The sequence below is a fragment of the Lutjanus erythropterus genome, chromosome 11 (genome assembly GCF_056507025.1).
Source record: "Lutjanus erythropterus isolate fLutEry1 chromosome 11, fLutEry1.hap2, whole genome shotgun sequence".
Taxonomy (NCBI): Eukaryota; Metazoa; Chordata; class Actinopteri; order Lutjaniformes; family Lutjanidae; genus Lutjanus; species Lutjanus erythropterus.
This window is the reverse complement of record NC_139327.1, coordinates 39,986,290-39,998,349: the sequence shown is the minus strand read 5'-3', so window position 1 is coordinate 39,998,349 and position 12,060 is coordinate 39,986,290. Positions and strand designations below refer to the sequence as shown.

At 39.0% G+C, this 12,060-nt stretch overlaps 1 protein-coding gene across 1 annotated transcript; it reads left to right on the top strand.

Annotated features, from left to right (window-relative positions):
• Positions 1 to 1,956: 1,956 nt before the first annotated feature.
• Positions 1,957 to 11,170, top strand: foxred1 (FAD-dependent oxidoreductase domain containing 1). Its single transcript, XM_084730472.1, has 11 exons — positions 1,957 to 2,256; positions 2,674 to 2,894; positions 4,891 to 5,001; positions 6,595 to 6,713; positions 6,826 to 6,920; positions 7,326 to 7,427; positions 7,672 to 7,748; positions 9,271 to 9,431; positions 9,829 to 9,958; positions 10,047 to 10,151; positions 10,896 to 11,170. Exons 1-11 carry the CDS (start codon positions 2,100 to 2,102, stop codon positions 11,148 to 11,150), a joined length of 1,533 nt encoding a protein of 510 aa, XP_084586598.1. The 5' UTR covers positions 1,957 to 2,099; the 3' UTR covers positions 11,151 to 11,170.
• The last annotated feature ends 890 nt before the right edge of the window (positions 11,171 to 12,060 follow it).

Sequence of the window (12,060 nt, the reverse complement as noted above, 5' to 3'; positions counted from 1 at the left end):
AGTATTTCAACTGTTTGGCCATTACTTTTAACATTAGCTAGGTTAGCTAACTATTTCAAATACTTACCCAGTGGTAACTTTTAATGCTGGCTAATGATTTCAGATGTTTAGCCAGAATTTTTAAGGTTAGCTAACTTGTCAAATGTTTATTTATTACTTTACATTTTTGTAGAAGTCAGTTAAGTATCCAATGGTTTCCCTTCATTTGTGTGAGTGTAGATATAAAGATCTAACAAAGGCACAACCTAAATTCACTGAATGCAAAACATCAAAATGTCAACTTGAAAAACTTGAACAGCTTTGTTTAAAGTATTTTACCACCTGAAAGTGGATGCATTTCTGTGCGACATATGCAGCTGTGGTGGAGGACAATACATTTGAATGCCACTCCGCAAACCAGATATACAAATGTGTGAGGGCTGTGTGAAATATTATAATTAGTGGAGGATGTGTGATCATCTGAACAAATGGCAAACGGCTGCAGGAGTGCAGGGATAAACCAAGAGTGCATGTGGTCAGTATGTTTTTGTATGTGACTGGCTAAATTTGCAACAGGATAAAAGTTTGTTTATTCATCCATCCTGTTTTTACTGTAAAGTTTTTGTTTCTGGGCTTATTTTGATGTCAAAACCCACCAGAAGCAAAGAACAATGCATGAATATGTTCATACTTGTTTGACTTTTTTCTGATGGCTTTTTTTTTTTTTTGTCTTTTCCGCTGCAGTGTGTAAAAATTGCTTCTTGACTGAGTTGTCCCACCTCTGATTGGCCCCATGTGGTCACATGAGGAGCCACTGCCTCCTTCATGAACCAGTCAAGTTGGCAGGAATATAATTAAGGTTCCTGGAGTGGTTTTCAAAATACAATATATTCTCACAAAGCCATTGCACCAGATTTTGATATGGCTGTATGTCTGTCTCTATGGGCTGTAAAATGCTTGGTATACTAACTTGTTTGTTTTGGTATTTTTTTGTATGCTTGTTTATCTATATAAAAAATACAACATGTCAGGGATAGAAAGCTGAAATCTCATTTCCATTGTTGTATTTGGTATTGACATGGTGTACCAACTGTTACCAAGATGGAGACAGACATGCAATTATCATAAGTTTGATCCTTGACAGTCATTTTTTTACTGAAAACTGTATCTTTTGGTTTTGCATCTCTGGTTTGACAAAAGTCGCCTTGGGTCCTGAGAATTAGACATTTCATGGACAAACTCTTTATCTATCAATAGAAAAATCAGCATTTAAATTGATAATGCAAAATAACTATTAGTGGATAATTACTAAAATATATGCAGCAGTTTTTTATCATTAAAAATCCTTATCTTCAGTTAAACTCGGGGTTAAAGGGACAGTACACACCAAAATCAGTACATATTTTTCCTCTTACCTGTAGTCCTATTTGGTGCTATTTTACTCACTATAACACAAATACCTGTACTTTCTACTCCTTACATTTTCAAAACAGGTTTGTTACTTTAGTTTTAATGCACTTGAGGGGAGTTGTTGATTTTTATTTCACATCACTGCACGCAACAGAAACTACTGTAAGTATAAGACATGAGATGAAACAAGAGGACGATTCGCTGCAGAGGAAAGGCAATGTTCAGCTTTGCACATAAACAGCTGGTAGAAATATCCTTCAGATGACTGCTTTTGAGTAGATTTCATAGACTCTACTTTTTTACTTTTGAGTAAAAAAGTTGAATCAGTACTTCTATGAGTCCCTTTTTAAACAAATATCTGCACTTCTAGTTGTGTAGTAGATATTGGGTTGATTTTGGATTATGTACCATTTAATTTGGTTGTTCTATATTATCCTATACGTAAATTCTCCCCCACTGCAAAAGAGGGGGAGACGAGCCATAGCCAAATGAATGCTTTTATTTTGAAGGAAAAGATTGTCGTTCCGGTGCAACTTTTCCTCGTTTTGTTCACATTGACTCTGACCTCGCTGTCAGATTTCAAGACTTGGCTGCACACATCTCAAAGGAAGATATGCAAGTTTGTCCACATTGCTGTTGTTTTGAATTGTGTGAAAGCGAAACCTACTTTTTATATAATCGACTAGCAGCGAGCTAATTAGCTGCCAGCGATGTCAGCGTGGCGCAGGCTGCACGTGAAGGTCCGGACGGTTCATGGATTAATCACCTCCAGACGGGTGACACATCGGCACATATGGCTGAATGGACATTTAACGTTATGTCAAAGCCTGAGTACAGGCTCACCTCTCCGAAATGACTTCTTCAAAGGTGGGGTGACATCAGAGGAAGTGCTGTTTACTCTCTCATACAACTTCACATTCAGAAATACCCATATTATTAAATTATTTATTCATCCACAAATGTATGCAACTTATATTGACAACTGAAACTCTCTGATGTACTGTTAGATGTTTGTCTACAATTCGGCATGCATACAATTTTCCAAACAACATTGTTGTTCTTGTGTTTCTTACAAATGTACTGTTTGGTGGAATATTAAAAGCTATCACACTTACATGGGAAATTAACTATATTAAGAATATAATCGAATAAGTGAATTGCTACATATGCCGAATTGTAGAGTGGCAGCTAAAGTTTCAGAGTTTCATCTTTAGTTGTAAGCTGCGGGGCAACATTTACCAAATGATGATGATTTTGAATAAACTTTCTGTTTTTTTGAGTCAGACCTGGAGGCCCAGCTGGCAGCCATGAGGAAGAAGGCTTCGGACGCTCTTCCAGGGAGCAGCTGGAGCCCGCTGCAGGTGAACCCGAACCTTCCGCCGGAGAGAGCCGACATTGTGATCGTAGGAGGCGGTGTGGTGGGCTGGTCCATCGCTTACTGGCTGAAGCAGAAGGAGATGGTCCGAGGAGCGGTGAAGGTCGTGGTGGTGGAGAAGGACCCAACGGTGAGGAGCCCACTATCTTAAAGTTTTACTGTGTATTGTTTCCTGGTGGAATCAGTTTAATAACACTCGTTTCTTTATGCCACAATGTTTTACTGAATCACATCCCAGTATTTTGGCTTAAGCTTTCATCAGGGGCCAAACAGGAATCACGAGTTAACATTATACAAGGCATCCTATAGGATACTTGTTCATTAATCAGGTCATCACCTGTTTCACCTATGTTGTTAATCTTCTTTATCTTACACATCATGGCACCATCTTGTGGTTAAAAAGAATAACAAGAACAAAGAACAAAGCGGGGGGTATTCCATCAAGGCTGATAAATAAACCTGAGCCTAAGTGAAAAACTCAGACTTTAATTAACTTTAATCCGTTATGCTAACCGTAATGCTAACTCAAACAAGCTGCAGTGTGAGCATGCAAGCAGAGCAGAAGCAGCAACAATATAAAGGCTTCATTATTTAAAAAAAAAGGCCAAAACTGATGCAATTAACAAAGTGAAGTAGATATGAAAAGTAATGTCTCGCCCTCATAGCTCACCTGGTGGAGCGTCTGCATCATGTACAGAGACCTCAACAGTTTCACGCCATGTCAAATTTTGTAGTTTATATGTTCTTTGGATCTAAATTAAACATGTAAATTCAAGTGTGGTCATAGAAAAAGGTCTGAACTTGAGTTTCTGCACGGACAGAAGTGACGTGAGCACAAAAAACAAAAACACTTGATGGAACTTTACTTTATCCACGTTGGTGGAATACCCTTCAGCTAAAAGAGCAAGCAGTACAAGAAACTCCCAGCATATCGTATCACATCTAAATGATCAATGATCAAAGTGAAAGGAGCAATACGTAAGATTATAGCACTGTGAAATGAGTATTCCTATCCGAATACTGAGCTGAAGCCATAGACAAACAGGCTGAATCCATATTTAATATACGATGCATGACTGAACCGAGTTGTTACCTCACAAAGTATCTGATAAAGACTAACAAAGCAGATCCCAGAACTGATCTGGTATTTCAAGAAAGAATGTAAAGTATCAGACATACAGAACAGAGCTGCTCCTATTTTGTCCGTTCAGGGTGATTTGGGTTGGATTCCTGGTTCAATAAGGCAAAAATGTTAAATGATCAGACGGTGGAATCGTCTGTTTTATGTGCCAGAAAACAGGATCAATAAGACGTTTTTCCTTTGGAGTAAATCACACAATTCTCTGTGGGTTAAAGAGATTAATTCTATCTTTGAAGAAGCTGAGTAGAGTAATAATTTAACATGCAGCATAAACACAATCAGACACAAGTTACTTGTTAGATTTTAGGCAAAATGATTAAATGATATATTTTTTTCACAATTATGGCCCTGAATCTGATGTTACAACACACTTAACATGGGGACAAAGGTCTTCAGTTGCACAGCTGAGAGCAGGAATCAGATTAAAAAACATCCAGCAGGATGACAGGTTATGTGAATTTAGAAGAAGATGAGAACGAATCACGTTTTGTTCTGTATTGTTCTTTTTATGATGAGTTACGAAAACTGAAGATGACAGAATGGGACAGTTGTTTAACTGTAATGTTTATAAGTTGACTGATTTTGTTTCTAAAGCTTGGAAAAAGTGTCAGTATAGGTAATTTGCTTAACATAAATTATAATTCATGTTGCTTCTCTGGTTTTGCTAAATAATGGTGTCTTGTAAGCCTGCTGGGTCGGGGCACATTGCTTGTGGATTTTAACAGGATTTAATGAATGAATGAAGCTGTAAAAACACAGAAATCATTCACTTCTTAATCAATACTTGCAACTGCTGATGCTGCAGAAGAGAGAAATAAACATTCTGGTGTTATGGAGGACGAAATGTCTCTCAAAGCCTAAATAGTTTTTTCTGAATCCCGAATGTTGACAGAAGCTCAGTGATAAACAGGATAATAGACAGGAGGCCTCTGTTTCTATAGTTTTTTACTAACTGCTTCTTCCTCCTGCGTGTCTCTCCTCCCAGTACTCCCAGGCGTCCACCGTTCTGTCAGCCGGGGGCATCCGACAGCAGTTCTCGCTGCCTGAGAACATCCACCTCTCCCTGGCCTCCGCAGACTTCATGAGGAACGTCAATGTAGGTCACGTCCAAGTCACCGGTGTTTGTATGGAGCCTCTCTCAGCTCAGTGCACACTGGCAATGAATGATGAGCCTTTAATTCATTAACTGTGACAGTGACCCAATACGCTCAGTCTGTGTTATGTAAATATGTGAGTAAGAGCAGCTTGTGCGCCGCTGAGGTTACTGATATTGCTGGATTTAAACTGCAGCCAGCTGATATTTTGTGCCCAAATTTGGTTCGTTTAAGGCCAGTCTCAGGAGAATTTAATTTGAAATACCTTTAAGTCTAGACAGAGGGTGAAATAGCTGGTGCAGCAATGGCCAGTTCAAGAAAAATAATGGTTTTTGGTTGTTTATGTTCTATTAGAACCCCTAAATAAAAGTCTAAACCTGAAAATGAGCTGAATATGTCTCTTTTAAAGATACAACCATTATCAACCATCAGTGCATATTAGAGATACTGTAGATCAAGGTAATATATTATAATCATACAGCACAGGGTTGCAAAATGAAAAGAAAGTTTTAGGCCTTTCATGCTACACATACATATATAATATATATGCAGATAATTAAAATCAGACTAGGATAACATAGAATTAAAGCTGCAAGCAGCATTGGATGGGTCCTCGCACTCTAGCGTCAGTCGGGGCCCTGTGGTGGCCGTGGCCCCACAGCCAAATGCCAACCGGTCAACGAGGCTCTGAATTTTCACCCATTTTGGACACTGCAGAAATTAGTTTGATGTCACTTCCTGTCTCCACTAGGTGGCACTATGATTGTCATGACCCGACTGTCATGTAGACGTGTTTAGACTGGGATGGATATTGGACCATTTACACTAAAGTTAAACCAATTTCGTGTTTCATTGCGAGACATCAGAACTCGACACCACGCCATGGCCACGCCCTTCAACGATAGCTAGATCTTTTACTAACTTGTGATCAGAAACTAGTCTAGATGGCATGCACTGATTTTGAAGTCAATGTGATTAATTCTGTAGGAAGTTAAAATGTAACACGTGGAAAACGCCAAACTTGACAACAAAATTCAAAATGGCCGACTTCCTGTTGGGTTTGGCCTACGAGTCCAAGAGACTTTTTTTTTGTTCGTCTGGGCATGATACATGTGCGCACTGATTTTTGTGCACTTCAGTGAAACATGCCACGGGGGCTGCTGTTTCAAGGGTGTGGCAAGGAAATTTATATAAACAATCAGCTGGAAGCAGCAACTTCCTGTAGCCTCTGCTGAGTTTCCTAACAACTGGTCTCAGCCAAGAAAATCGTCAGGCTAGTTAGTGAAGTTAAGCTAACTAGCTTCTGGCTGTAGCTCCATAGTCAACAAGATAAGATGAGCTGAACTAGCAGCTTCTTTTAAATCTAATTATTATCATTATTATTATTATTATTATGAACTATTCGATTGATGACTCTTGTCTCTCTGGTGCCACCCTGAGGACAAACGTATTATCTCAATGTATTTAGTGCATACTGTATTTATGCTGCGTGATTTAGCTCTGTTGGGTGTTTTATAACTTTTCCACCATTTTGTTGGTATAGCAGTAACCATGTGTACATTGATGAGTGTAAAGTGACCTCTGCGTCCTCTCAGGAACATCTCGGCGTGTTGAATGAAGACCCGGTGGACCTGCAGTTCAACCAATCAGGATACCTCTTCCTGGCCAGCGAGCAGGTCGCTCACATCATGGAGGAGAACTACAGCACCCAGAGGTGTCAGGCCTCTTCCACTCAGTAACACTGTGTGATATCAGACAGGCTGAAGCTGCAGAAAGTGCCCAATCATTTGTCAATCAATAATCTTTAATTTAGAAATCTTCTGCAGGTATGCTGGAGCCAAAGTCTCGCTTCTCTCTCCGACACAACTGAAGGAGAAGTTTCCATGGATAAACACAGAGGGTGTGGTGCTCGCTTCATATGGTGAGTGCAGATTACACACATGCTGATATTTAGTTACTCCATATGGTTGTAAGTGTGTGGAATTCAAACGGGGTCAGGCTGATATTTCATGCAGGTTTAACATTTTAGCAACATCAGATATCAGCTGATTTTGGGCCAGATTCATAATATTTTCTCATGTTTTGCTCTACAAACCAGGTTTAGCAGTGTTTCCCATATATTCATGCATTTGTAGCAGTCCATCATGATGTTTCCCAAACATTAACGTCATTTGAGCTGGTGCCCCATTCAGACAACGTCTTTTTCAGAAATAACTGATCATTAAGGAAAGAGCTCACAAATGGCCACAAACCCTAATTCGAAGAGATTAAAATGTAATATATCAAACGTGTTTTAACAGCACTAACCATTTCACCTGCCGTGCAGGGTTGGAGAACGAGGGCTGGTTTGACCCCTGGACTCTGCTGAATGCCTTCAGAAGGAAAGCCGTCTCCATGGGAGTCATTCAGTGCTGCGGAGAAGTTACAGGTTTGTCATGTTGATCTGTTGGGTCGTGTTAAAACGAAACTTATTTAACTGTTGAGCTGGACATTCATCCAGTTTGCCAGCACCACTGTGATTTAATAGACAAACAGGTCATTGTTCGCTCACCCTCGTGCTGATTGAAGGTCAGATTTTTTTGTTGTTGTTGTTGTTCACAAAACATTGCTGGAGTTTCACAGGAAAACATTTTTGTGTGAACTATCCCTTTAATGTTCTGTTTCTTCCACAGATTTTCAGTACACAACAAATGTGATGACAACAGCTGATGGTGAACATCTGGATCTCAGGAGAATAAGATCTGTCAAAGTAAGTGGGAATATAACTACGTTTATTTACTTCAGTACTGTACTTAAGTACAACTTTGAGGTACTTTAACTATTTTCTTTAAATTCTAGTTTATACTTACACTGTATTTTGGAGGGAAATATTTCAGTTTTACTTTATTGTGATTATTATCTGATGGCTTTAGTTACTTTACAAATTAAGATTTAACATGCAAAACTTACAGCTTTATGATTTTAATATAATTCAAAGTAAAATGTCCCAAAATGCTGCAAAATGTTGATCAGTGTTTCTCAAAGTGCAGGATGTCTTGTTTTGACCACAACCCAAATAAATTCAGTTTACTGTCACAAAGAAGTAAAGAAACCAGAAAATATTCACATTTGAGAAGCTGAAATCAGAGAATTTATGTATTTTTTTTCCAGTAAAACTTGACCACAAATGGGTACAGAGTTGAATCATCTCTGACGCCAAAAAAAAAACTGAACACACTGAGCTTCACAGATGATTTATTTGTTGCTTTTCATTGTCTGGAAGAGAGAAACTTAATTGAGAAGATCAGTACCACTCTTGTGTCTGTTCTGAAGCTGTAATGCTACAGTATGTGTATGCAGTTAGCTTAGCTTAGCATCGCACAAATACTGGGAACAAAGAGAACCAGTTAGCCTACGAGCACCGCAGAAGCTCACTGATCAACACTTTGGTTCTCATTTGTGTCACTGATATAAAACCAGCAAGTTTCTGCTGGTTTCCTAGCAACTGGTCACAGCCGAGGAAACAAGGCTAGTTAGTTAGGTTAAGATGAAAAAATGTTTGTCAAAGCTCAAGATGACATTTATAAAGAAGTAAAGCTATAAAATATTCACTTTTAATAAGTCTGAATCAGAGAATTTTGACTTTTTTTCTTAAAAAAAAAAAAAACCTCAAACTGATTAATCACAGTCAACAGTTTCAGCATAAATAGGATTGGACATTGTTTTGTTTTTTCTGATACAGTGCTAAAATAACATTTTTAAAATAGTACCAGTGTCAACACAGTAACTGAAACGATATTTAAAAAAAAAACATTTTTTGCACATCCTGTGATAATCATCTAATTATATAATATAAAATACTTTATCACTCACAGGGGTGACTTTACTGCAGGATGAGTACTTTTACTTTGATACTTTAAGAACATTACCTTTACTTTACAACATTTTAATAATTAAGTAGGATTCTGAGTGCAGGACTTTTACTTGTAATTAAGTATTTTTACTTTTGTATTTTTGTGTTGTGTTGCGTTGCGTTGTGTTGCGTTGTGTTGCGTTGCGTTGCGTTGTGTTGTGTTGTGTTGTGTTGCGTTGCGTTGCATTGCGTTGCCTTGCGTTGCCTTGTGTTGTGTTGTGTTGCCTTGTGTTTCCTTGTGTTGTGTTGTGTTGTGTTGTGTTGCCTTGTGTTGTGTTGTGTTGCGTTGTGTTGCGTTGTCTCGTGTTGCCTTGTGTTGTGTTGTGTTGCCTTGTGTTGCCTTGTGTTGCCTTGTGTTGCCTTGTGTTGTGTGGAACAGGTGCAGATGCCCAACAGTCTGGAGTACCAGCCGGTGGAATGTGCCATTGTGGTGAATGCAGCAGGAGCCTTTTCTGGTAAACTGGCACAGATGCTGGGAATTGGCTTCGGTCCCAAGGACACCATCGCTGGAATTCCACTGCCTGTCGAGCCTCGGAAAAGGTTGGTTGTTGACTTGAGGGGAATATTTTCCCTCTGACTGCTGTCGAATTGTCTAGTTTTCTTTGAACGGGACCTCAAACAGTTTATTTGTATTCTGACAGTTTTATTTGGACTCTGTAGTCCGGTGTTTTGATGTAGATAATAAATTAAATGGATAGTTTTAACTGTCAAACAATTTAATACATACCGTTGTGTTTTAAGTAAGAAAATGTTTTTTTAAGTTGATTATTCTAACAGGACAAGAGTAAAACTTTGACCATTTCAGGCCATAAACTCCACTGAAAATATGAAGTTGGCATGAAACAGATTATCAGTGTTTTAATGACAAGAAAGAACATTTTACACAGTTTTAATTAAGAATATACTCTACGTAAGATATGACTTTCTGTTTTTTCAGATATGTGTATGTGTTCCACTGTCCTGATGGTCCTGGTCTCGATACTCCCTTTGTAATCGATTACTCTGGAGTTTACTTCAGGAGAGAGGGGTTAGGAGGGAACTACATTGCCGGGGCGTCACCAGAGGAGGTTTGTCAGGAGCTCAAAGCTGTTTAACTCACTGTTTCTACGAATAAGAATAAAAAGATTTGTGTTTTTAACATTTGTCTGTTCTCAGGCAGAGGAGCCAGATACCAGCAACCTGGAGGTGGACCACCAGTTTTTTGAGGACAAGGTTTGGCCCAGTTTGGCCAATCGTGTCCCTGCCTTCGAGAAACTAAAGGTAGAGTTGTGATACGTTGATTTATGATCAATCGGCGTGTGGTTTTTATGCCTGGTAGTTATTCTACATGTACACTAGTACACTTCATTTAATATGACAGAGCACCAGAGACACACTGAGGAGAAAAAAAAATGTCATAGAAGTAAGAGAGTTGTAATATTTTGAGGGAAAAAGTCGTATTTTAATGAGAATAAAGTCAAAGCATTTTGAGAATAAAAATTAGTCAGAATTTTCCAAGTAAAAAATTGAGATTTTAATACTTTGAGAAAGTTGTTTTTACAGACAGAGGTTCCTTCTGTACTCTCTTATTATTTTATTTTACTTTTCGTTCCATCATTTTCTTTGACCCATTTACTCCAGTTTCTTATGAATTCATCTTCTCAGTTTCTCAACCTTTTCTTTTCTTTGACCTGATATTTGATGTATTTGCATTCAAAATTTTGTAGTATTTCAATAATAATTTGTTTTCAAATTAATTAATTTATATTTTAAAAAATATTTCAGACATTTGTGTACCACTAGAGGGAACTTGCGTACCAGCAGGGGTACACGAACCACAGTTTGAGAATTTAGGGTCTAGCAGATGTTCCGATCACGTAGGAACTGATTCCATATTGACACCAGGTTTTCAACCTGATGACCAAATAAACTGAGCAGTTTTTATGTTGTTTGGTTGTTTTCACATTAGAACAGTGTTTAAGCGTAGCTGTATCTCAGCCCTCGCTCTCTTGTTCCTTCCCTCAGGTGACCAGCGCGTGGGCAGGTTTCTACGACTACAACACCTTCGACCAGAACGGCATCATCGGTATCCACCCTTTGGTCAACAACATGTACTTTGCCACCGGTTTCAGCGGCCACGGCCTGCAGCACTCCCCCGCCGTGGGCCGTGCTGTGGCAGAACTGATCCTGGACGGGAACTTTAAAACGTTGGACCTGAGCAGCCTCGGCTTCAGACGCATCCTGGCCCAGGAACCCATGCTGGAGAGGAACATCGTATAGTACAGAGGAGCTGGAACCTCCAAACTCCTGCCAATGCCAAAATATCACAACTCTGGTCTTATTTTTGTAAGTGTGAGCATTATTCCTATCAGAAAATACCACTGAACTCACCAAATCAATAATTGGGATCTGGGAATGTGGTGTCATCACTAGGATGACGTCTAAAGGGGCAGACAGACGATCGACTCCGTCATCACGAGAAAAAACTACAGTACAGTATCCATCCTTTCAATAGATAAATGGGACATAAGCTCACTCTCGAGTGTCAGAGACTAACAGCCGTAAGATTTAGGAATCCAGCTTGCGAGGAGGAGGAGGAGGAGGAGGAGGAGGAGGAGGAGGAGGAGGAGGAGGAGGAGGAGGAGGAGGAGGAGGAGTGCTGTAGAGCTGCAGAGTCCTCACTTGAACACCAGAGGCCGCTGTTTACTTCCCACTTCCTACTGACACTCAGTGGTGGAAGAAGTACTCAGATTTTATTTCAGTTAAACTAGCAATACCAAAGTTTACTTTACTTAACTTACTTTTACTTAAAAGTCCTAAATTCAAAACTTTACTGAAAAGTACCAAAAGTTACGCAGAATGACCCATTTGACAATAATATTATAGTAGGACAACTAATTTTTAATACTAATGTTTTCTTTATTGCTTAATCAAACCATTATTTTCACTATTAATCAGTTAATCCAGGGGTCTGCAGCTCGCAGCTTTGACAAAAACTGATATGGAAATCTTTTAACATTTAATTTTCTTTTATCACTGTTGTAGGCCCAACATGATTCTTACATTCTCCACTTGTAAAAATGAGTCTATACACTACATAAAATAACATGTTTTTAATATTTCTTTAACTAAAATGTGCGTTGTAGCCTACATCTGTGGCTCAGCACCTTGTCCTCTGCATTTTGCTGGT

What these genes read in the sequence shown, in the direction of transcription:
- foxred1 (XM_084730472.1), top strand. Translation starts at nt 2,100, where the DNA reads ATGTCAGCGTGGCGCAGGCTGCACGTGAAGGTCCGGACGGTTCATGGA. An exon ending in CCGAAATGACTTCTTCAAAG is followed by an intron (nt 2,257 to 2,673) that starts GTGGGGTGACAT and finishes TTTTTGAGTCAG; the next exon opens with ACCTGGAGGCCCAGCTGGCA. An exon ending in CTGCCTTCGAGAAACTAAAG is followed by an intron (nt 10,152 to 10,895) that starts GTAGAGTTGTGA and finishes TCCTTCCCTCAG; the next exon opens with GTGACCAGCGCGTGGGCAGG.